At 47.4% G+C, this 26,479-nt stretch overlaps 1 protein-coding gene and 1 long non-coding RNA gene across 3 annotated transcripts in view; one reads left to right on the top strand and one right to left on the bottom strand.

The window, feature by feature from the left end:
- Nucleotides 1-331: 331 nt before the first annotated feature.
- LOC144099534 (uncharacterized) overlaps nucleotides 332-26,479 on the bottom strand; it is a 102,833-nt gene continuing 76,685 nt past the window's right edge. The window contains exon 4 of the mRNA XM_077632911.1: nucleotides 332-2,272. Within this exon, the coding sequence (XP_077489037.1) occupies nucleotides 1,553-2,272 (720 nt within the window). The 3' untranslated portion in view covers nucleotides 332-1,552. The remainder of the gene's footprint in view (nucleotides 2,273-26,479) is intronic.
- On the top strand, nucleotides 11,899-13,263 carry LOC144099533 (uncharacterized). 2 transcript variants are annotated; one of them, XR_013307424.1, is made up of 4 exons: nucleotides 11,899-12,361; nucleotides 12,462-12,583; nucleotides 12,694-12,833; nucleotides 13,104-13,263. It is a non-coding gene; the product is annotated as an uncharacterized LOC144099533 (long non-coding RNA). The 2 variants fall into 2 exon arrangements; XR_013307423.1 differs by having other exon boundaries at nucleotides 11,902-12,361; nucleotides 12,694-13,263.

Raw genomic sequence — 26,479 nt, 5'->3', positions numbered from 1 at the left:
TTGTAGAAGCATTCCGCAGAAGCATGCACCTCCCAAGTGAGATAACAAACCTTGAAGAAAAACCATCACTTCACCTCAAAACACCTAGCTACAAAAGGACAAGCACATCGCCTAAAGGCCAATTTCTTAAATCAGCTTTCCTAAAGCCCTCTCATTAATCCAATTCGCTTAAAGGTCGTTCTTTAACAAAGCGAAAGCGACCGCTACTAGTCTGCTTGATTTTCACTTAATATTTCTCACCTTGTTTCCCAGTTTCGCAGATAGCCGAGACATTCCAATGGGCTCTCGAAACGTTGAGGAACGCATCTCAAAGCTATACCAATGTTCAGGAAAATGAAGAGCCAACGCCCGTGGAACCAAACTTTATTGTTTTGTATCGTTCTGGAGCTACATAAACACACCATACCTTTTACATGGACAATTACATAACACTGAGCCGGAGCTGTCGGGCGCCTGCGTGCTGCCCTCAAGTGCAGTGCAACCAAGGTTCGCATCCTCATCACAAAGCAGCCTCTCTTGACGCGTAACGGCGCCGCCAACGTGGCAAATCAACCGTGGCAATAAAAATACCGGAGAAAAAAAAACGTTCTTATAAACGGAACGACAAACAACGACAGCTTCAAGCGGAGTTCACCGAATAAAAACCTATGATTTTCGACTCCCTCGTCCTTGTGCGGTCATTATCCCGCACTTCTAAAGCGTGAAAGATGGGGATAGAAACAGACGCTTCGAAGCCTTCCATTCCAAATTAGGCAAACCCTGAAAACGTCCAAAAGTGTTAATTGTAGGGACAGTACTGCACGTGAAAACATTCGCAGATGAGAAAAATGGAGCTTGTTTGTTCGTGCATTCGGAGAACGACAGACACCCACCAGGGGCATTGGAGCTGCTGCATGCTACCATCTCTTTTTCCTTGTCTTTAGTGTATCCGCATATCATCTCACAATCGGCACCTCCCAATTTTCTTGTTGTTAGCCCCAGGTGCGGACAATGTGCATGAACTTTGACAGCTGCCTGTCACACGTTTTTCCCAGGGATCGCTCTGCCTGCTTCAGCAGCGTTGCGCCCTAAATTATAATTTTACGCCATCTCGCACAGCAAGCATTAATGTATAGCGGAACCGCACGCACTTCAGAGGATGACGGGTGGTGATCCTGCATATTTTCTCTTTTCACAACTCTCAGCATTAGTCGTAAGACAAGTCAAGAAACAGCTTGCAAAACCCGCGATACCGAGAAAGTAAGCCTCCAGCCAATGGTGTCGGCCATTTACCATGACATGGCGGTTAAACCCCTAGCATGGTATCGGAGGTGCCTCCGTAAAATCGGATAAGCCGCAGAGATATCAGGATCGATCACCGCCATTGGCTGGAAGGTCTCCTTTAAGGGGCACTTCTTTCTTGAGCTGTGTCCGGCAACAGTGATATATCCGACAATCACAAAAAAATATCTGCAAAAAATGGACTATTTTCTTTTTCTTGTATATCACGTCTAATAAATGCGCTTCCAATACATCACCTTCTAATGAACAGCAACCAAGCGAGCCCGGCCTCTTAACAGTCGTGTGGCAGTTGGGACGCAATATATTCCCGACGCCGATCGCGGTTCTCGTCGTGCACCGCACAAAAGACGCACTCGCACCACAAGAGAGACACGCGGCCACGGGGCACACAGTAATTCTGGAAGAAAAGCCTCAGGTCGTAGCTGTCCGTCACCAGGAGACGCAGCTCGGGCAGCGCCTTCAACAGTGTGTGCAGGTCTTCCGGGTGAAGCTTTAATGCCGAGACAGTCAATTTAGTTCCTAGCATCAGTTCTTCGACGTGCGGAAAAGAGATTTGTTGCCCACCGAGGCAGCAGAGATGGAGAAACTCTGAGCACGTGCCGTCACCGGACAAACGCAGGATCCGCAGCCGTTGGGCAGTAGCTCGAAAGAGTCCATGATAAGTGCGTTTATGGAGTTTGGCGCTCATTTCCAGTATTTCCAGGTCGGGGAATGCATTACCGTCTAGGGCGATGTCATCATCGCTTGGGCCTTCGCAAGACAACAAGCGTAGGCCTTTGATTTGTGGACAAAGTTTTGTTATCACAGCCAGCCGCAAACCTCCGCAAAACTCCAAGGAAAGACACTCTAGCCGTGGCAGCGCCCGCAGCAGTCGTAGCAGCTCCGAATCGACGTTGACAAAAGATATGGGAGGTCTGAGCGCAATCGAAAGACTGCGAAGGTGCCGAAAGGCTGAGACGGCAGCCATTGTTTCCAGGGACTTCACGACGACCTGCAAAGCCAAAGTGTGTCATTACTGATCCGCAACAGCAGCAGCTACCACATGTCATAAGAATACGCTGAAGAGTTTCCACAGGATAACACATCACTCTGCACAGTACTCAGCAGAATGCAGTGGAGCATGGCTAGAAAACGGACCATTTCACATGAGGGCTATGTTTGCTAGTACCGTAAATAAGCGTCTGATGAAACGAAGCTCTTGAAGTACGTGGATTGATAAGATTAAACAAAAGAAGAACCTTTCGCAATACAGACTCCTGACCTTTGTGGAAAGGGACTCCAGTGTACACTGCACACCTTTTCGCGACATGGAACAGCGGCATGTTTAGACGAACAATGCTGCGCTTAAGACAACCCTCAAGCACCCATGCCTGCGGTCGTCATATGAGGGAGCAACAGTATACTGCTAAGACAAAATCACTCTTCAATACTGGGACTGCGACTATGGAGCCATGTTTAAAAATTAATCAAAACAAAGGACAGGGTTAATTGGAGGGACATGGGAGAGGCCTTTGCCCGGTAGTGGGTGTAGTCAGGCTGATGATAATGATGATTAATCAAAACTAGAAAAATTCAAAACCATCGTACTTGTCTAAAAACAGTAGCCACGGAAAATGTTGAAGAACTGCACTTGGTTGCAAATGACAACAAAAATCAGTTTGAAGTAGCGAAGACTGCACGAAGCACGTCTGCGCACTGCAGTTAGATAAAAATTGTCGGTGGTTTATCTCCGGTTAAACCTAGTGTGTAGGCGACAGCTGACCCGAAGAATACGTGGATGTCATTTCTCCGCTTCTTGACGGCGTCGCTTGGCGAGCCTTTCTCGTTGCTCCGGCGTCTCAGCCTCACGCTTGGCATTCCTGGCTTCGTTGTCGACTCGCCTTATACCAGGCCACAACTTCGGGATCCGTCGACGTGGCCTCCCGCAGTCGCCGTTGATGTCGGTCGCAGTTTTAACACGCGGACTTTGCGCTTCTTCACCCATCGTTCATCTGAAGAACGGGCGCTTCGCACCCTCTGTTTATAAAAAGGCGCATCTGTTGCCCAACTGCGCATGCTGTAGCGCACCTGCGCATGTGCGACGCTGCGGAGTAGGCGGCGGCAGCGGCGACGGAGCAACTCTGACGTCACGCGAGGTGCCCCTGTTGCTCGGCGCATGCACAAAACGGCTACGGCTCGACCCGGTGACCTTGGCTTTACATGGCGTAGTGAAGCTATCGCTTGCGCGGCGATAACGATACTCGGTAATGCGAAATGTGAGCACACAGTTGAGGTATTTCAACCATATATGCGGTTGGAGACTAACATGCTGCGCCGAACAACCGCGGCGCTGGGGCTCGGCTTCCGGCCAAGCGAGGAATCTACTACTTGGCGCGCCGCCGCCCGAAAGGCTCGTTTCGGTCGGTGCTTTTTGCTGAAGCCGCAACTGCCCCTCAAATTGAGCGCGACACGATTCTACCCTAAAGCCCCTGAATAGGCTAAAAGTAACTACATCTCCTCCCTCCTATGCAGGCGCTCCTTCTCTCGGCTCCTGCCGGGCACCGACGGTGGCGGCACCTAGGCTAGGGGATACTAGCAGACGCTCTCCTTTTGGAGCGGAGCAGACCGCGCGCCCGAATGAATTTTGTTTATGCCTAGGCTTCGGTCGAAAAGGCATGATGACATGGAAGATCGAAAAATCAGTTACTGAAATAACTGCCACGGCCAACGCTGCGCTGCTTTATCGAAACCTTTTGTCCTGCGATCGCGTTGATTGCGGAGCATGCGTTGGAAGTGGCTTGCGTGAGCGAGTTCGCGGCACTATAGTGAATATACTCTGCGCGCTACGTTTCCAACGCTGGCGCCACTGCGCGCCCGAATGAATTTTTGAAGCGAAAAGCTTCACTATGCTAGTCAACACCGCGCTTCGCGCGAGCCGCCGTATGTCACAGCACGAGTTACGTCACGCACGGCGCAGGTGGCCGCCGCCGACTCTGTCGCCTGACCTTTCGCCGCTGGCGCGCGTGACGTCACGCGCGGCACAGATGGCCACTGCCATCGTTCGACGTTCGCCGCAAGCGCGTGTTTATCGCGGAGGCCGACTATATAACCGCTTGCCAAAAAATAGGCGTGCGCATTCAACATGGAAGGAGAAGAGAGCGATACTACCGATACAGAAGTGCTATCACGGCAGTTGGCTGAAAAGGAGCGAAGAAACTAAAGGCTAAAAGCACGACTGAGCGTCCGAGACACCCGAACAACGAGAAGAACATCTCGCTAAACGACGCAGCAAAGCCGAGTCTGAAACGCCAGAAGTACGATAGGCACGTCTCGCTAAACGGCGTGAAAAGCATAACCTTAAGCTAAATCATAAGCAACACCGAGCCTTTTCGTTTCGAGATATCCAGGCTTAGCTAAGCCCCAGCCAATTTCTGTTGCATTTTCTGCCTCTGATTCGGCCGCATGGCATGGGAGATACAAAAATTACTTACCCAAATAACTGCCCCGACCCATGTTGCACTGCTTTATCGGAACTTTTCGTACTGCGATCGCTATGATGGCGGTGCACACGGTGGATGTGGAGTGAGGGAGCGAGCTCGGGGCACTATAGTGAATGTCTCGCAGTGGTGTTTTTCAACCGGCATCTTTTGCCCAATCTTATTAACAATTTAACTCCGCAAAGAGGAAGTGGACCGACATGCGAACTAGATGTGCGGCCTAGGCTTTATTTGAACGGATGGCCGGTTTAATTCTCTCAAAGGTGCGTTCGCTTGTGCAACGGGCTGTGCTATTCAGTGTGTAGGTGATCATTCGTCTCAATTTCAATTATTTTAGTGCAGGAAAGCTTGGAGATTATTTCAGAGTTAAGACACCTTGGACACCTCGCAGGCTACCGTTAAAAATATCCGAATGATGGTAGCCACGTAATGCTTGTTTGTAAATAGGCGAATACGATGTCCTATAGTTGCCCACTGTACCACGGTTGTGATCAGAATTTTGATGTAGGGTTCATAGCTTAGATTGATTAACAGCAACCGAAAAAAGGCATTTAAACGCGGTTTCGTGAGCAACTACAGCGCTGCATGAGTCATTCGAATGCTGCTTGTTTAGGTGATTATCATTTTGGGTCAGCATACGCAATGATGGCTTGTAAGAAAACATTGCCTTTCCTCTTGTAATCTCCATGGCTAAAGCGCAGTAGCCTGGACTGCCACAGTTAATTATTCGCTTTCGGTCGGAGTAGCGTGCAAAAGAGAAAAAAACTCAAAAATGCTGAAAAATCAAAACTCGAATTTACTCAGTTCTCTCTGAAGCAAACACGCTGGCTCGTTTAAGAAGTTGCTTGAAGTCAAAATTGATAAAACAAGGAGAAAATAGAATGGGGTAAGTCTCCCATATTTCTGCTGAAATATTGTCAATACCTCGACACGAAATTTTTCTAAGCTCACTTGCTTTAAGCAACTATACCTTTCGGACAGTTATAAGAAATATGTTGTTGCAAGGTTTGCTATGGTAACAAGCAAACATGTGATTACAAAGTAGTACGTCGAGAGTTGTTAGCTTCCGAGCCTTCCCATTCCTGGGTGTGGGCCGCTTTCGATGAACAAAAAGGCTTGGTACTGCATCTAGCCTTAATTCCTTTATACCGTAATCCTGAAGGGCATGGCTCTCAAACTGGTCTTCGGTGAAGTGATCGTAAGACGAATAAAGTAAGATTTTGTATGACACAAACTTACAAGGAACAATTCAAAGCATGAAAAATATACAGAGAGCGTGATCTTTCATAACTTGAAAAACATGTCCAGGTGTTAACACGTCAACAGGCCCTACAAAAAGCCGTAAGAGTTTTGCCAAAGTCAGACGTTAGAAATCGTCAGGATCAGTGCGCGCACCCTTGCGTTGGTGGTTCATTTTACGCCACCTATCCCCGTTACAAAGTTCCACGCAGTGTGATTTTTGCGCGAATTCGCGGAAGCGACAACGGCCTTGAACCCAAAATGTCTACAACTATGTTTAACGGAGGTCCTCACTTGCATTCTCAATTATTATCCACGCAGATATCGAGTATTCAAGCGATAGCTGCGTTACTGTGCCTAGGCAAAGAAACGCCCGATTTTGGTATGAACCCTGCCTGACAATACATTCAGCAATGCGCTCAACATGAAAGCTGAACCTGAATCACGAGCAGCATGAACAGCGGGGACTTCAACAACGATAACCACCCTTTTGGCGTCGAGTTCGTGAGCGACAGAGTCCAACTGAAGCTAAACAAATACGTCCAGCGATGCGCCCAACATGAAAGATAGACCTGCACCACGAGCAGCATGAACAGCGTAGGCTCAAACAGCGAGAACCGCCCATTTATTATCGAATTCATGATGAGTGAAGGAGTCTATCATTAACGACACAAATACGGCAAGCAATGCGCGCAACATAAAAGCTAGACCTATATTGCGAGCAGCATAAAAAGCGGGCATGGAAAAGCGAGAACCATCTCTTCAGTATAGAGTTCGTAAGCGAAGGAGTCCAACTGCAGCAAATATTCCTGCAGCAGTGCGCAAGATGAAATTTGGAGCTCCAACGCCAGCAACGTAAACATGAGGGTTCAAGCAATATATGAAGCGTAACTTTTGAGTAGAGCCTGCGACCGAGTGTGACTGCAACCACGTCGACACGCCACAAAATGCGCGCAACATCAAAGCTGCACCTGCAGAATATCGCAGAGCTGGCACGGTGGGCATAAGACAACAAGAATCACAGCTTTCGTAGCCTACGAGCGAACAATTCCATCTACAACTATGCCAAACAGCATTTACTGCGAAGAAAGACTGCCGTCGCTCGCGCTTCCCACTAAATCAGCCGAAAAAAAAAAACACGACTGACCAACTGAAGAACGGCCACTAACCGCACAAAGTCGAGGATCCAGTACATTATCGAAGTTTGCCCGGCCGATCCTGTGCAGCGAAACCTTTCGGCAAACCGCGTTGCTTTTTCCGGACGGAATTACAAAAAATCTTTTCCCACTGCCTCTTCGGTTGTTGCATCCATACGCGCAACAGAAGCTCGGCATCACCGCAACGCGTAGACGCCGTCAAAGATGAAAAAACACCTCGCGCCAAAACTCTGTCGCACAAAAAGAAAACGAAGCGCGATTCCTACCCCTACAATGGCGCCGGCATCTGCTGCGGAGCAAAAAAGCGCGCGGGAACACGTAACCACGGCGCCTCGGCCAATGGGAGGCTCGATTATCCGGCGGCAGGCTAGGAGAGGAGGGAAGCCGGAAAGTTCCAAGCTTTGGGTTACTTTTGCTTCAACGAGGGGCTTTAGTGCCTACCCCCGTCGCACCTTCTCCTGCTTTTCTCCTGACGCGCTCGCTGTACTTTCCTCATTTTCTCTCCATACCGCCCCCCTTGGCCTTCCTCCTCGCTGTCGCCTCAGTTTTCGGCCTATCGCCGTCTACATGCAAGCGACTGCACGAACTGAGCGGCACCTCGTAGCGAAATATTTCCGTCTCGTTGGAACCTCGTCGCTTCGGCCGCTCGAACTGCTGCACCGCATAGGTATGGACAGAGTGTTCCTCGTAAATACTGTCAAAGTTTTCTCTGAGCGACAAGGCAGCCACATTCCTGATAAAACTGCAAATGAAATTTTAGAACTCTTTCTCCATTCAAATTGCCCGCGGAATTTGCTCATGTCAACGTCACTTTTGTGACGTCATCGTACTCCGGCTCTCTGGCCAACCGGAGCAATACCAGCCTGCGTCACATGACATTACAACTATCGTGACAGCTTCGACGGCGGCTGGTACAGATTTCCAGCGGAGCGCGTTTCGTATCATGCATCACGTTCTTACGTGCACGGTGCTTTTCCGTGTTCAGACGTGATCCACCGGCACTGTGAGTTTTGTCATCGATGAATAAAAGGCCCGTGCACACGTGGACATCAGGTTGGCAATTTCGACGAGAAAAAAACAAAAACAAACTGGAGGGGGCACTTCAGCTTTGCGGTAAGGGTATTAAAGGAAATTATTTTTAATAATATTGAAGCTAACAACTTGACTCTTGGTACCTTCGCCGATTATCACGAAATATTAATTTGTAAACTGGAAAGCTACATGGTGTCCGAGGTCTGTCCCTTCAACTTCTTCGTTCTTACTGAAACAGGCGCCAACAGGTCGTTTCAGTCGATAATCATAAGTTTCGTTCTCTTTTCGATTCAATGTGGTGTCCCGCAAGGTAGCCTTCTCGGTCCATTCCTTTTTAATGTCTGTGCGAATGGCATCGCATCGATAGCCCACAAGTTGTATTCAGTACATCGATGACAGAAGTTTTTTTTTTTCCTTAGTGGCTCCTCTGCCGATGAACTAATCAATAGAAGAAATTGTTTTTCTTTTTGAAGCGATGTTTATTGCCTCAGGGCATAAAAAAACTATGAAGTGAGAGATGAGTAAGATGCTTAAATAAATTAAAAAAGGTGGGCTGATTTGATGAAATCAAGAAGTGAACGATGATATGGACCCTGTATCCAGGCAATATAGGAATCCGGATTGTCCGGTGAGAGTCCCACTGCCGCCAGGTGCCGAATTCTCGTCGGCTTCAGCGCCGGGCAGTCCCACAAGTGGTGGTGGATATCCACCTCACAGTGTCTGTTCTTGCGGACTGTACACACGGGGCGGGGATATAAATCTTTGAAATGCGGCCACATGCGTGTCACAACTGGAGTTACGGCAACCCCGACCCGTAAGGGCAACCCCGACCCGTATCCTCCGAAGCGCAACCTCCTCTGCACGGGTGAGACCACGGGGGAGGATTACCGCACACGGAGGGATTAGAGCACGTGTGCGGCGGCGGAGGTGTTCCTTTCTTGTTAAAAGGAGGGTGATGCCATCCAGAGTGAGGACTCGAGGCAAGGACGAGGTTGGGGTCGTAAGAAATTGGTTCTTTGTGCTCTCCACAAATGGTCCAGAGCTAATGGTTTAGTATACCTAATTCATGCAAGATCAAAGCTCTTTTTCCGGCCCCTCATACTAAATGTGATTGTAAACACCCTGCAGGTAAAAAAAATAACACCATTGAAATTGTAGACAAGTTTAAATCGCTCGGCGTTGTTTTCGACTCTCGCTTCACACAGTCTGACCATATATAATGTATATCGAAAGTAAGCTTACTAGGTCTGTAGGCTTCCTCTTGAGACTTCAGGCCAAATTTTCCCCAAAGCACAAGATTATTTAGCACGCTGAATTTCAACTATTGTCACTTTTTTGGGGGGTACAACATCCAGAACAAATTTAAACATCATACTTAGTTTCCAAAAAAAGGAAATAAGACTTATCGCTGAGCGGGTCACACTGCCCACACGGAAACTTTATTTCACGATATAGGATTAACCGTGTGCAAACCACGTTTGAGTGTCGCTTGTTGCACTGCCTTACATTCTTACCACAATGCTCATCCGACTTCCCGAAGAATCTTGCTGGACTTAAGCCACATGATAAACACTTTCCCATCAGAAGCAAGCAAATATAGTGTTTAGCTCGAACGAGGACGTTATACGGAAAACAGAGCCTTCGTTTCGTTTTACAATACACACTAAATCATCACAGCATAAACCCAAATACCTTTACCGCCCTCATTAAGGGCTTTAAGTTATATTTCATCAATGCCGCACCGTGTTTCTTTAATAGGTGAGCTTTGTCATGAGTACTATATTTTAGGTTCAACGACGTTTCCTGCAAACTGCTTGATGATCGTTGGCCGTTTACTGTCTTCATTCGAATTTGTTTGTTTCATGACCACAAGTATTTCTCCTGTCTTTGCTGTTTTCCATACTGCATAATTACAATCTATATGTTCTGTATGTTCGCTTCGAATGTGCACATGTTCTGCTGCTCTGCCTTTCCCTCTGAGCCCAGGTGAAAATTTCCTGCTGGGAATCTGCTGGTTTGTACTGGTCCCAGCAGCAACTTTGCTGGTTTCGGTCTGGGCCTGCTGGTCCCAGCAGCCCACTTGCTGGTTTTGGTCTGAACCTGCTGGTCCCAGCAGCACTACTTGCTGGTTTTGTGTTGGGAACTGGTCCCAGCAGCAACCTTGCTGGCTTTGATGTCTGAGTCTGCTGGTCCCAGCAGCACCACTTGCTGGTTTTGTGTTGGCGGATTGGTCCCAGCAGCAACCTTGCTGGTTTTGTACTCGATCAACTGGTCCCAGCAGTAAACCTGCTGGTTTTGTACTCGGTCAACTGAAACATATTGTTGCTTTTAAAATCAAGTAGCCGGTCGTCAGAAGGGTTCTACTGGTCTCAGTAGAGAAGAAACCGGCTTTATATTGAGATTATTATTTACTTGCCTGGAGAAAAACTGATCAGCTGGGAATTCAACCTGGCGTGTATTGGACCAGATGACCTAGCTAGTTGGAAACCAACTAGACATGACTAGTTTTATTCAGAAGGTGTGTATTAACAGCCATTTGGCAACTGCTTCAGAGCTTGAAACTTGAGTATTTATTGGGAGACAGGTGTAACTAAATAAAGAAACACAGTGACAAGCTTCTGCGACAAGCTTCATGCACGGCTAGCAGTAAAAGTTGAACTTCGCCTTGTGAATTCCAACTCCAACGCTTTTCTTAAAACGATACTTCGTCAATGGAAGATCATGCCTATCAAGAATATATAATATCAGTCTTTGAAGCGCTTTGATTGCCTTCCAAGACAATCCATACTCAATGGCAAAATTCACAGTCAGTGCAAGGAAGTCCTCAACAGTTAAATCACTGCATTGCGTCTGATCTGACGTCTCAGGGTGCTCGGAAAAGTCAGGCAGTTGCGTGTGATTGCTCGACGATGTAGGAGTTTCCGTAGGACCTGACCAATTATAGCTGCTGCCATAATCATCCCCATCATGATGCGTGGCCTGTGGTGATGTCTGCGCTGGTGAAGATGACCGCGCAGGTCCTTGCTCTGGCGAAGCTTAGCGTGTAGACCCTTGCGCTGGCAATGGTGGCGGCCGCGGAGATCCTTGCGCTGTTGACGTCGGGTGCGTATCCCCTTGCACTGGCGACGATTACCGCGTAGGCCCTTCAGCTGGAGACGGTGGGTGCGCAGACATCCGAAGATAACTTCTGGTGGAAGTCGGAAGACCAGCATCGCTGCCTGGGTCAAGACAACGCCGGTACAGCTTATTTCTGCGGCCCATTCTTTCAGCTCACTGTGACAATAATACCACGGCCACCATCCGAATAGCACTTGAACGTCGACCGAAGAGAAGCACTAGGCGGGGATTGCTGTTGCTGCTGCAGGATTTGGATATGGGGCTTTCTCTTTGTATCGGGCGGCCCTTACAAAAAAAAAAAAACTCGTGTCCTAGCCTATTTTGCAGGAGGCCCTACAGTTACAGAAAATATACTAGTTCACTGCACTACAGTCGTCGAGTTGAACGAAGCGTCTAGTTGGATTTGGATTGGATTTAGACAACCTGGACTGGTGAAAATGCCGATGTGGCTATCCTTCAAGAGCTCATTGAACTGATTTACGAGTAAATTAGCACATTTAATTACATGAACATGCCACTAAAACTTAATAAGTAACTGTGTATCAATTGTTTTGTTTTAAACCAGTTTTGAAAAACTTGCTTACTGACGACTACCTTTTTTCTTGTCCGAAGTTTGTCGCATCGATTTTTGGAGATAGCAACATTGGGTACCTGTTTACCTTTCTTTTCCCCTTTTTCCCTGTCTTCTCGGAGTGCACGGACGAGTATCGATCCCCGTCTCTCTGTTCTATCATACTGTGGCGGCTTTTAGCTTTTTAAATTACTTCGCTAATCCGAACTTATTCAGTTAAATAATCTGCGGCTGATCTGCGCTTGCAGAGTTATTAGTGATCCTTGGTGTGCATCACGCTCCACAGACACGTGCGATGTTTGCCATTGTCAGGTTCGCGCACGATATAGATAAGAAGTTGTACGTGATTCCTGCAAAGGATATTACGAATTTCAACCCGAAAAACAACACAGACTTCAATACGCGGTCTGTGTATACCGCGTTCTGGAGAGATCCGCTGGACGGAAAGGACAGCAGTCACTACAGCACCCAAGTCCTGATGCTAGGAGGTAATGGCTCAGTTTTGTGCACCTTAATTGCATGAGATTTTGCCACGCGAACTGGGTTACTATAATATATGTGTGTGTATGTCTGAATTTCTCACTGCAGAGTCGGAGAAAGAAATCCAGGAAAGGATGAAAAAAAAAAGACTTGCGATGCCAAAAATTCTAGATTCGCATGATTCTTCAAGTGAGGCATGTGAAGAGGAAACAGCAGCCCAAAAGAAGAAGGTGTGCTTGCATTGTGCAGTGTTATATCTTGGTTCATTGTGCAATCTCGTGAAATTTAACCTGCGATGTGTTGTAGTGTATGCTTGTTGCAGCACATCCTGTGTTTTTAGTTTTTTCGTTCTTTAGAAGCAAAAGCGAACTCTGCTGGCATCCAAAAAAGCAGAGTATGATGAGACCATGCTAAAAAAAAAACATGGACGATGCCAAAAGCAAAACACTGGCAGCTCAAAGCCGCGACAGCCGCCAAGTGGTAAGTAGTACGCCTGCTTAGCTATAAGCTGCCTTATAATTATCAGACACCTTTAAACGTCAGATTAAATCTGAAACCGTGAATGATAATTCTTTATAGGCCAAGAAGCGAGTTGGCTAAAGTTCTTTAGTTATTATAGCAAGTTGGGAGTTATGTGCACTATGCCCCTGCAATCACCTGCTGGATCCGACTGTGTCGCACCCCTCCTTCCTTTCATATGGCAGCTATCTCTGCAGCACCTTATTAACAGTTGTAAACACTTTTTTGCAGCCACGGTCAAGCACTGGGGCCTACAAAGGGGCGTGGATGTTGACCCTGTGGTAAAAAATATAAACAGGATTCTCAGCGAGAAGATCCAAGATATTGTTAAATCCAAGCGGAAGGAATGAAATTTCCTTTCACATGAAAATAAACATGTTCAACTCCACAAGATGAGTAGATGTTCCTGCCCTGTCTTGCTGTTGAGAGCATGTAATGCATTAGTATGCGCCAAAGCAGCAAGTGGGATTCTGTGTCCAATGAGCTGTGTTTGCTCGGCAGTCTCGGATGAGCAGAACTGGCACGTTGGTTTAGCTTGGGTTCATCGAATTCTGCGTGAAGGAACTAGAACAATAGAAGTGACACCAATACCATACAGCTCTGTGTTGGTGGTATTTGCCTCGTTTCTACTGATCTTATTCTTTCACACATTTTGAGAGGTCAAAGCTCATTTCAATGCCTGCTGGCCCCACTAACACCTGCTGGTCCCAGCAGCGCCTGCTGGTCCCAGCAACAACTGCTGGTCCCAGCAACGCCTGCTGGTCCCAGCAACGCCTGCTGGTCCCAGCAACGCCTGCTGGTCCCAGCAGCTGCTGGGAATCTGCCAAAATCCCAGCAGTGTTGGGACCAGCAGATTCCCAGCAGGAAATTTTCACCTGGGACGTCAACTTTTGCTTCTTCAATTGGTCTGCAGCTTTCAGTGAGCAAAACCACGTACGTGCCAGTCGCCAACCGCTGGGAGCACCGTAAACGCGCTGCAACACCAATTCGTCACCGTAAAAATCTTGGGCTTGACAATATACACGAGTAAGGAACAAGTACTGCTTGGCTTTCTCGGGATAAAAAGCAAGCAATTCAGGCGTTGGGTCTGATTAGACGCATTGCTCCTAAAACTGGCGGAGCCCGCTCTCATGTTGCACGACAGTTGGTGCGGGCGGTTGTGCAACCGAACCTCGTTTACCAAGCCCAATTCCAGCATTCGACAAGGGCTCAATGGGATCGTCTAGAAGCTGTTATTCGAGAGGCAATGAGGGTCATCAGTTGCTTTCCCCGCATTACCCCGATTGTGGCGCTCCAAGATCATGCGCAGCTGAATACACTAGATGAACTGGTGCAGCAAGGAAGCGATGCTCGCCGCCTAAAGTCAAACCTTACACACACAACGTGTGCACTCAGCACATATGCTTCATCGCACTCCATTCTACAGCCGCTCCCGCCAGTTCTTCCTCCCTGGCGTTTTGTGCAGCTAAGCGACAACAAACCAACTGATCTATGTCGGCCATCATTTACCCGCGCGGCATCGTCATTTGGCGACCGAATTACAGAGCAAGACACCAATCTGCCGCATGGCTCCATCGTTATGTACGTTGACGCAAGCATCCAGGCATGCGAAACAACAACGGAAGTTTACTGTCCTTGCAAGCCTGCCCTGAACAAAACGTCAAGGTTTCGCCTCTCAGAACCTCCTTCCTCATTCTGTGCGGAAATGCTAGCGGTTCTAGAGGCACTTTGCTCTGTGGCCGCCATTCACATGCTACCTACGGCCAGCATTGTCATTCGCACCGACGCCCTGCATGTCCCACGCCTACTACAACGAGTCAGTCGCACCCCAGAAATCTGCCAAGACATCGATGGTCTAGCGGCACGCATCCCGCATTAAATCCGTATTGAGTGGGCGCCATGTGACCTCCTGAGCGCACGACCCCAACCTCGTCTTTGCCTCGAGTCCTCACTCTGGATGACAGCACCCTCCTTTTAACAAGAAAGGAACACCTCTGGCTCCGCACACGTGCTCTAATCCCTCCGTGTGCGGCAATCCTCCCCCGTGGTCTTACCTGTGCAGAGGAGGTTACGCCTCGGAGGATACGGGTCGGGGTTGCCCTAACTCCAGCTGAGACGCAAGTGGCCGCATTTCAGATTTATATCCCCACCCCGGGTGTCCAGTCTGCAAGATCAGAGACTGTGAGGTGGATATCCACCACCTGTTGTGGGTTTGCCCGGCGCTGAAGCCGACAAGAATTCGGCACCTAGCGGCGGTGGGTCTCTCACCGGACAATCCGGATTCCTATTGCCTGGACACAGCGCCCACATCATCGTTCACTACTTGATTTCATTAGATCAGCCCACCTTTTTTCATTTACTGAAGCATCTTACTCACTTCTCATTTCATAATCTTTATGCCCTAAGGCAATAAACATCGCTGGAAAAAAGTAAATCGCCGATTTTCGCTGCATATGGCACCAACCGGGAGCATCACAACCGCCAAGCCAGCGGCCTTCATGCATGAGACTCGATCTGCACCCGCCAGGCACACGAGGACACGGAAGCAGCGCTGATTCCTTTAAGACTCCGGAGAAGTCCCGCCACTGTGCACTTGCCGCCAGCGCGTGCAGATGGCTTGTCACTTATTTCGCAACGCCAGTGCAGGTGGCTCTCCTTATGCGGTGCAGCCCGGGCAACGGCCCTTCTCCGAAATTTGCTGCTGCAATTCACTCACACGAGCGCGTCCCCCGACGACAGGCCGTACCCGAGGGAGAACGTTCATTGCTGGCGTTCTTCACCCGGGCTGACTCAAGGAAGCTGCTCATTTCCGGTCCTCAGGCGACCGTGCAGTAGGCGTCGAGCCTGAAAGATCCCTAAGAGACCTCATACCACATGCTCCAGGCGCAGCGACAAAGCGATGCGCCACTGCCCAACGTTCTGTCCTGCAAGGGCAGGTGCTGCCACCGGTGGGGCACGAGCGACCCAGGTTGCTCCGCCTGAGCAACCGCTCGCAACCAATCATTCATTTAACTGCCACCTGCCACAATGGACAGTTTGCTCACAATCTGATGTGCAGGTTGTGATGATGCCACAAATTCATGTGACCCCCCCCCCCAACCCCCTAGGTTGCCGGGTCGGCCAGTTGCTGCAGCCGCTCCGGCTGCGAGGCTTCAAACTATAGTATACTAGATTAGTACACTATACTTCAAATGGTTGTCGAGGCCGTACAATTTTTTTCCAACATGGGGGTACTAGCGCTCTCGTGTCTAAACCGGAAAGCAAGCAAGCGGAACGGTTTGGCGTAGGCCCATTTCCGCGCCAAGGGAAAACAGGAATGCACTTTTATGCAGCGACTTCTTCATTTAGCCTGACTAACCAAAAGTGCAATCTTTGCGATTGACGAATTAGTGACCGTGCACCTTGGAATGCGCTTTCGACATCGCACAGCGAGCAAGTGTATAGTGATTCGTTGTCAAGCTTCTTTGCATTGAGGCTAGGCAGTCCAACATTTGTGCGCATGCGTCATTGTTATAAGCTCAAGAACAGGAGTGGAAAACGTGCCCTGGTGCGCAAACTGCATCAATCCAGTGGAGACACAAGAACTTCCAGACCCAGGCGAATAATAATCGTGAAATAAAGAAAGGTGTCAAGAAAAAAAGTCTGTCGACGTTCATCTGTTTGCACAGCACGCATCTCACCCACTCTTCATGAATAATGCGAGAAAGCAAATTCGATCAATCCCGAAGTTGCTCACGCTGCTGTACATAGTCCCTCCGAGTGCATTTTGTGGTGCGCTAGTCGTTTTGAAGACAGCCCGAGATTATTTGTATATCATACATACAATCAGCTATAGGTACAAATAAGCGTATGCAGTGCTTTCGTTTGTTGCGGGCGCGAATATTTCATTCTCCTCGAGTTCCAAATGGGAATAAATTTCGCGGATGCTTGCACTAGCTGCAGCTGACGTGATTCGTTTGTGTTTATCCTTGGTATCCCAGCTTGTCAATTTGACCAGTGCATATCATTGGTTTCTTTTTTTTTGTGAGTGTGGTCCTGATCTCATTTCTGTGCCCTGCATGATGAGTGCAATTCTTGATATGAATTGGTGCTGCCTATAAACGTGGATTGGAGGTGAAATGACTGTTTCTGAGTCGGTCCCATGAAACACAAAACGTTGTAGTGATGCCCTGAAACAGCTCGAAATGACTTCACATGTCTTGTGCTAGATCAAAACAGCTCATAGACGTTGCTAGCAAGTATTTTTTTTAGAAACTTCTTTAAGACGTCTGCAGTAATACGTTTCTTCAGAAAGGTTTCTAAAACGTCTAAGTCAAGACCGTGTTAATAAGACGGGCCTACACGTTCAGGAGATTGGCAGAAAGCTGGCACCGTGGATTAACGACGATGTAGATCACGGCAAGCATTTTCAACCTTCACATGTTTTATTCTAACCAAGGAATGAAACATGCAAGTACGGCACATGAACTATTAGATTTGCACTTGGCCCGGTATTTGCACTTCGCTTTTTGAAGAGCAGGCGCACCGCACCGGTTTAAAGACTGCGTCCTGTTCTGAAACTGCGAGTTTTGTCCTATGCAGTCCGAAATGACGTTAATCAAGGTAAACATCGAGCACAACTCGGAAGGTTAGACTAAAGTTATGCGAATCATGAAAATTGTGTCTTGTTGCGAATGCTTTTTCGTTCCAGCACGGCTGCCACGAGCAGCGAATGCTGCTGTCGCGCCATCACCGCTTTCTTCCATGCCACAATGCATGCCGCCTTCGCCGAGTTGCAGTCCGCTCACGTGCATTCTTCCATACGCGCCCTGCACACCACAGCTTGCTGCTTGGTATCACTCCGACGATGGCGAGACTTTAGTCTGTTTATGTGGTTTTAACCGTTTCAAGCGAAAATAAATCTTTTTGCAAGTTGTAAGTACTTAGCATTACATAAATGTAAGAGATGCAGTTTGCCTATTGTTTTATTTTATTAATTTGTTTCTTTTACATTTTTAGAATGTATTACTTCGTCTGGCCATTTGGCGCTGCAGTCGCTAGTGGTTGCTTCTTGCTTGCTACGCGCGCGACGTGAATGCTCCCAACGTTTCTCTCATTTGTCTCGGGCTTGTAGGCGCTTCACGCTGCCGTTTGCAGTTTTCCCGCGATGTGTTTTTACTATCAGGACTGCGCTGAAATGTGAACCTCGTTTTCCGCAAAAGTACCTAAGTCACCTTCCATTTCTTTTGTGAGGTAAAAGCATCAACCTTACTGCGGAAAAGCCGCTAATGCACATGATTCAGCCGTCGGCTAGTGTGTCGCTCTTTTGGTTTGCAAATCGCAAAGCTATGTCAGCTGGCGTTTACATACCAAAGTTTAACGTTCGATGTACGAAAACAGAGCGCTTTCATATGTTTGAGATTTCATTAAGTGGGTACAGTTAGATTGCTCTCGCATATTTAACATCCTCTATGAGCCGCTCTCTTACGAAGGCCGTCAATAAGTTGGAACCCTAGAAAAATGAAGTGTCATTATTTGTGACAGCTTCAAAGCGACCAGATTTTTTTAGACACGGGTTGGAAAGGCACAAATTTTTTCTACACATTAAAGTCTGCTCAATAGTATGTTGGCAGGATTTTATTCTTTCCAACGACTCTCTTCTGTCCCCGCGAGTGTTCCAATTAAACTTCATTTGATTACCGCCAGTGACACGTGTTTTTCTTAAAGGCTTTGGTTATGCTTATAATGGCGGAATAGAATGTGCAGTGTCCATTATCATGAAGTGATCATGAAGCCAGTCATTGTACCTGTGTGGCTTTGCGTTCGGCTGCCGGTCCCAAGATCGCAAGTTATTTGTCGCCGGCCGTGGCGGCTGTATGTCATTAGAGTCGAAGTACAAAAACACCCGTGTGCTGTGTTAAGTCAGCGCATGTCTAAGAACCCCTAGTCATCCAAATTAATACGGAGCCCTCCACTTCTGTGTCCCTCGTTGCCCATGTGTCGGTTGTGGACGTTAAACCTACAATTTACAAGTAATTATGTAGCAGAGGTTGTATTGCTTTCATGAAATTCAGTGACTGCATGCATAAACCAAGCAAACGAAGAACTCAGGCAATATATTTTCGATGGCTTATTTTATTCCAGGTCTTGATAAAAATATGGAAGACTACATTGTCAGTTAAAAATGATTGCCAAATTTCTGTTTTTTGAGCAGGAACCCTGAGCTATTTCATTTGCTCTTTGCACTTTTATACGCCTAGTTGCTGTCACTAAAGATTATGGAAGGGTTGTGTTTTGCCTCAGGTTTGCACATAGTTATGAACCCAGAGAAAAAATAAAGGAGCTTAGGGAATAGTGAAAATCCGGACGCATTACTGCATGGACTTGTTGGACTTGTCAAGATTTTGTTTCATTATGATAGATAGCTATGAGCCTACGACACTTGGGAAATCTGCTCGGTGGTGCTGGCTGTGTGGCTCCTTGGCAGGAAGTCCAAATTTTTTGGTACGCCTTTGCAGTGTGCACAGCTGGTGTTGTTAGTGAATTCACTCTGCACATTTCCTTTGAGACGCATGATGTTATACAGTGGTTTTCTGAGAACCTCCTGGCCTGCTAAACTTCTAAAGTTTTGGTAAGCACTCTTCACAGCTGACAGCATTTTTTCTTTCACTTCATGCTTTCTTGTATAGGTGCAGGCTGTTTGCAAAAATTTATTTCACAAATTCTGTTGTTTGTTTGGCCTGACCTTTTGGTTTTGTTCAGACCTGCTGCAGTTAGTAGCCAAAAGAACAAGGGCTTTGGTTAGTTTCAAGGAAGAAAGGAAGTGCTAATTGGGCCTCCCACCCCCTCCCTTCTGGCCAGACTGAAAACTCAGTGCATATGTGGACCTGTCTGAATGTGTGCATCTGTGAATGAATTACTGCACGAGCACAGGTATACATGCCAGCAGATTATGAACACTGGAAAGTAAACATCACATTGTTCGAGTCTTGAAGACAGTAATAACTGCAATACTGAACGAAAAACAAGCAGTGCCTTTATAATGACTCAACAAAGAGAAGGCAAATTTGTAAGCCTTCCAGAAATAGCAGTGGTTTATAAAGCGATGGCAACTGGACTAATCTAATCCATGTTTCAAAACTAAAGCAAGACTTCCATTATTTTACTCTTTCAGTCTACTTACAGCAGCATGGATAAGAATCATAAATGAAACATGATACTATACAGTTATCAGTTGCTTGCTGTCTTGTGTATTTTGTGTCTGCTTACATGCATGCAATCAGACACAAATACTGAGTGCTGAAAATTGACATTAATTTTTCTGTTCCCCAGTAACCATGGCCTTTATGCCCGCTGTGGAGTGCGACTACAAACATCTGTGTTGGAGTCTTCATGGGAGACATGGGCCGGGTGACTATGGCATATATAGAAGACGGCTGTCAATTGTTCCTTCCAAGTGGCACATTTTGTTCTCTTGAGGTATCTGTCATGTGTTTTGATTCAGCGTTTCACTTTTTTTAATCTTAAGTATCAGGTATGTTTAACTGAGGCAATAAAACGTTTGAATCTTTAATTGAAGCCATTTCTTGCTATTTTTTTTGCATTGAGAACACTGCCTGCGTTGAGAACCAACTACGTTTGGTTCTATTACTTTTTTAGTCTGAATTTTACCTGTAGTTCTACTATAATTACATTTAATTAATGCTGTTTGCCTTCCCAAAGCTTTCACCTTGCAGCAGGTATTGCTAGAATATGTCACATTTGTACAATTCACTTGTAGTTACGCCACGGCCAAAGTGAAAGGTGTTTTAGAAAGAGTCCATCTTCATGTCTCACGAGCAATAAAAGCTCAGTTTGGAAAAAATATGGATGTCTTGCACACTTGGGAGAAAAAAAAAAATGTGTATTAAAGGTCTGTGAGAAAAGTTGTTGCTGTCGCACGGGCCCCTTAAAGGGACACTGAGGAGAACCCTATCAAATTTTTTTTTGTTAGCAAAATCTGATAGTTCGGCATTTCATGGCTTTGTTGCCGCTTGTCCGGCAGCAAGAGATGCATTTATTTCGAAGAAATTTGGATTCGAAGTTGAAAAAGTTGTTCCTGCCGCTCTGATTCAAACTCGTAAACTCTTATGACGACACGGAGAACTCTTATGACGTCACAAGACAGAGTGACGTGAAACGTGACATAAACGGAGACTCCATGATTTCTGGCGGCTAGCGGTGCGGTCTAGCAGCTGCCGAAAAGAAAGCTACCGCCGCCGCACGTTGAAGGCATATATCGGGGGTCGCTACCGTCACTCTGTTTATGTTTGCACCGGCGTCTTGCCAGCGTTGCGATGGATGCCGTTCCCGAACCCGACGACGTAGTTCTCGCAAAATCTCCGGCCTGCATTTCAGCAACCTCAGCCCCACAGAGCGTGCGATGCTTTTGAGGGAGCACGGTTAAGTTAGGCGCCGGCGGGTCGTTTCCCCCTTCCTCAGTGAGGAGCCGTTGCAAACTAAATATCATAACCCCAGTGCGGGGAGTCGCGAGGCGCCAGGACAAGGTCGGCGCCTTGCGCCCATCGGAGGCTGGCGGGGCTTTGGGGCCAACGGATTGGGACTCCTTGAACGGTGCGGTTGCATGGGGCAGCAGGCGGCGTCGAGGCCTCCCACGGTTGCAAGGGCCAAGTTATTCATCCATTTTATTGCCACAAAAAACGGATAGCAGCTCAAGGGCGGTCGCGTTTAAAGTGGGCGCCTTGAAACTAAAGCCGACGCACGACGCTTCAACGGCTTCCGCTAGATCCAAAGGGTCCACTGGATCGGGCTCTCTCGCCCGCTTGCATGTACCTTCATATGTGTACCATGAATGGATCAAATTAGCCGAGAGCTCAAAAAGAACAGCTCCGCCCAACTGCCGAAGTTATTGAACTACGTCACAACGTGTACCTCGCCGCGGAGCCGAATCAGTCTGGCCGGCGCCAAATAGACATGCTCCAAGTCTCCCCGCCAGTGCGGTCAGAGTGCGCCGAAGCCGCCGAACGCGTCGGCGGTCAAGTGCAGTTGGAGTATAGAGGGTCTCACTTTGGCTGACGTGACGTCGCCGTGCAGCGTGCGCGTGTGTGCGTGTTACGCTGGAGCATAAACAGGCTTTAACAGGGCCTGCGCTTAACCGCTAACCAACGTATTCGGTGGCGGCATCTATAGGAGCCACTGAAACCCCCCGCCCACTCACTGAATAAAAAAAAAAGAACCCCTGTGACGAAGTTCGGAATTGAACCAGGGCCTTTGGCGCTTGAGGCGGAGACGCTACCACTCCACCACGACGGCTCAAGCAGCAATAATCAATAAAGGCGCTTCTAGTGAATGCACTCTTCCGATGCAGAAATCTCCGCGCTTTCGCTACGTATATCCTGGCCTAATAGAGCTAGGCCATCAGTAATTTTTCTAAACTGCCTTGTACCTTGTCTCCTATCCCTAATTAACGATTTCCGTTAAGTAGTTTTAAGTTGACTGGCACAGCCGGGAATGTTTCGCCGGGCGAGCGTGCGAAGACACAAGTGCTGCCTTGTACGATTACCGACCCTCGTGCCATCATAGTTTTTATCGACCATGGCGATCATCTGACAAGCCTTAACAGGCTCCTTCAAAGGTTAACTAGCACTTGAAGCGGCACTTGGAGTTCCTCTGCTGTTAGGCGCTTGTAAATCGAGGCGCGTCAAAAACAAAACCACGGGGCACGCAAAGCTCATAGACGCGAAGCGCCTTAACAAATCGAAACTCTTCTGGCCGCCTGTGGCGCCGCCAAGCATCGGTTTTCTTTGCTTCCAACATTCAGGTTGCTTTTTGTCTGCCTTCTTTGTGTGATAAAAGTGCACTATCGGTTTTAAAACAAAACTTACTTCAATATTGAACCGTGCAATCTTCCTTTTTCAGCCTCAGAGATTCGCGCCCCATATAGGAAGGAAAATTCCTCCAAGGTGGCGTCTCTTGTCCTACGATGTCACCACGCTTGTACTTGCGAGTTTAGCCTGTGGCGGCGATACCTGTATTTTGGTTCTTGCTATTTTCTACCTTACAAGACCTTTGTTTTCAGTAAGAGCGGCGTTTTTGTGATCAGGAGCTGGTATTCTATCAATACAAGCCAACTTACCCCTTAGGTTAATTCCGTAGACAAGCTCGGCCGGACTGAAGCCTGTGCTCTCGTGAGGAGCCGACCTCAGGGCAAACATTGCTCCGGGAATGCTACCAATTCCCAGTCATTGCTATTCTTGAAACAGAGAGAGCCCTTAAAATGCGCTTCAAGATGGAGTGTATTCGCTTAAACGGATTCGACTGCTGTTGGTGAACAGAGCTGTCCACGACCTTAATTTCACACTGTTATAACAGTGTTGTCATGAGAAACCTATTGAACACTCTTCTGTTGCCACCTTGGATTTCAGATGGGAATCCGACGCGCGAGAATATTACCAGTAAGGCATCACCAACATAGGTTGAACTTAACTGTTTCAGGGAGATTACCTCCTGAAATTTTGTGGCAATGCATAGTGCGGTCAAGACGTAGCGGCAACCCACCTCAGATACTGGCAACGGCCCTACGATATCAGTAACAAGCCAACAGAATGAATCAGTAATTATGGGGACCAATTTCATGGGTGCCTTCCACATCGAACTCAAGCCCTCTCCTCCCTCTCCTCCCTGTCCTCCAAGAAGTTTCTCATTAAATGTGCATCCCCCCCTCCAGCCATCATATTTTGAGGTACAATAAATTGCCTTGGGCCATCTCTTGAAAACAATTTCTGGATACATGCCTGAGCTCTCGTCCTGTACTCTCACCTCTTTCATTTCATATCTCCATTCTGCCTGCTATCCTATATTTTCGCTGTCCCAGCTCAGGTCCTTCAGTATCGATGGCAGATGCCGGGCTAGGAAATATCTTTTCCTTCCTTTCTATTATTATTTTATTAAAACCACTTACTACTACTACATACATGCCTGAGCCACATCCATGGTGGCCGCAGAATCTCCGCAAACACTGTATTTCTTGTCGGTTACTAGCAGGTGCTGCATGTACGGCTGCCATAGCAGCAGGTTCTCGTCGGAGTCCCAGCTGAATACTCATGAAAACGACTTTCTTTTCGCAGTTTCCAGCCAAGTGGCCTCGTTCCTTGCAGTTGAAACAAATGACTGCCTTTTGCATCTCAAACGCGTGCTTGTCACTCACTAGGAGACCTAGACAATTCCGCTGATTTGGACGACTCATCTTAGCTCTCCAATAATGTCTCCCATACCTGCAGAGGTTCCCTTTCGAGGCTTTTTCGGAAGAGGAAATTTCTTTCCTTTGAGCTTGCGGGAACCAAAGTTTGTTATGTCGCTTTTTTCCTGTTTTGCCAATTTCAAGCGTGAATTGCTGCGAGTGTAGTAATAATCTTTAGCCAGTTCAACTGCTTTGTCCAAATTTAGTTTGGTTATTCTTTCCTGCACCGAGAGCCTAATCTAGTCCGAAATTGCTCGACAGAATTGCTCCAGGCCAGTACACTCGACCACTTAGCTGCGATCTTGTGCACCTACGCTCTTCAGCCATTCTTTTAGCTTAGTTTTAATCTTCAATTGAAACGCTTCAACTGAAAAACGGTATTTCTGCAACAGCGCCGCTTTCACTAGTTGTCTTAGTACTGTGCATCGTTGTTGCTAAGACGTCCGACTACCGTGGGAACCTCCCATTAAAGTATGGTCAACTTTTGCCATCATTCATCCATTTTCGAAGCTGACTTTTTCGCATGTGCGTTCAAAGTTGAGAAAAAGTGCCAAGTCCTCGCTTACTGTAAACGGCTGCAGAAAGTCCTTCATTTTGGACTGCCTACCTGAAGAAGCAGGGTGCCCCGTAGAAATTCGAAAAGCTTCTACCCCGAGTTTCTTCATCTGCTTTCTTTGTTTGGCTTCCTTTTTTCTACAGAGCTCCTCTCTACACTTTCCGCTCTAGCTCTGCAAGCCACTATTTTTTTTCTTTCTTGTCTACAACTGTTTTCCAAGCCACATCTTCTTCCTCAGTCACCTTCTCTGCCTGCATTAACTTCAAAATTTTCTTTTTGCATTTTGATGAGTCAACTGAAATATCCAGCTCTGGAAGATTTGAAGGTCCTGGACATCAAGCTTGTTCATTCTGACTTCGCACTCTGTGCCCTTTGCCCTCAGCTAAACTTTGTGCACAGATCATACAATTCTTGACCTGTGGCAATAAAATTTGCAGCAATGATCTAAATGCACCAAACTCAACTGCGAATCTCTATGCTAGAGAAATCTGGCAAATTGAGAAGCAAGCACGCGGTACTCAGCTCACCAGGACAGCTGGCACTGGCTGAACCCACCGAGCTGCCATCCATTGCTGGGACTGGGTTAGTGACATCGGCACCTCCGGCGTGGTATAAGGCTCGAGTGAATGGAGTTGCGAAGTTGCGGGAATGACGAAAGAGCTTTATATTTGTTACAAAAGGTTACACCTTAATTGCAGTTTGTGGACAAGAGAGGTGATACATGGTGGTACTCTACATACATTGTTTGCACAGGCGTGACCCGATGCCAATCGCAGGGCCTTTGGGACACGTAGACGCTATATTGGGGTGTACACCAACACAGTTGGGTACATCAACTCTGCTGGTTATCTCGTCACTGGAAATTTGGAGACTGCCAACATGCCGAATTGTGCCGCATTTGGCTGTCGCAGCAGAAGCAAGACCCCACGAAGACCGGGAAGTGTACACCCATCCCAGAATGTTCCTGTTGCCAGAAGTAATTATGTGGCAGTGACAGCGCATGTATACACTGTCCAAAAAGCCTCGGAGCATATGGCTTGCTCACGAGGATTTAAAACACCAGGCCAACATCCGTGCATGCGGTCATCAGTTCATTGCTGGTAAGGAATACACGAACCTACTGCACGTAAATTGAGTAGAGAGCTGCGAAATCATTCCTGCTCCCACAACAGCCAGATGTTGCCTTGCCACACTAGTTTAGTTCTGCTGCGTTTGACTAAACCGCACTCTGAAAGTCTAATTTCTTCATTACCGAAGCCAGCCGATGACGGCATGCAGCGCGATGGCACTACACACTCTGAGCTGGACCAAGCCATCACGGCCAACTCTGAACAGGACCAAGCTGTCGTCCCAAGCTGTACATTCGACTTGAAGCTAACTAGAGGTAGGCTTGCGGCACAGTACATTCGCCTTGCAGTTATGACAGTGCTTTTACTTGAGTTAAAATGTGCTGGACTTAGATGACCACATTTCTCCTTCATTTGTTGCAGAAGCTCTTCTTCAGACTTAGCTCAGAAGACACCATCTAGAGGCGCTGGAAGCCGAAAACTAGACTCTCATCAGAGCTGAAACTTTGAAGACCAAGAGCCCAGTCATCTCCGAATCATCACTGCGTCAAGATGCAGGAGAAGTCTCTTTTTATACTGGAATGTGAAATTTTTTTACACCTGTGGCGGTTTTTCAGCTGGTTGAAATTTCTGTGAAACACACATAACAGAATGGCTTGCATTAGTGTCTTGTATTTATTTTTATGATGAAGATTAAGAGTAACTTTCTCTTGCAGGATTTTGCATACGATTGAGCTGTCATGTTGAACAGTGAGCCGAATGTTTG

This window comes from Amblyomma americanum, chromosome 7 (genome assembly GCF_052857255.1).
Source record: "Amblyomma americanum isolate KBUSLIRL-KWMA chromosome 7, ASM5285725v1, whole genome shotgun sequence".
Classification (NCBI taxonomy): Eukaryota; Metazoa; Arthropoda; class Arachnida; order Ixodida; family Ixodidae; genus Amblyomma; species Amblyomma americanum.
The sequence above is the reverse complement of the archived record's forward strand: the minus strand, read 5'-3'. Positions and strand labels throughout refer to the sequence as shown.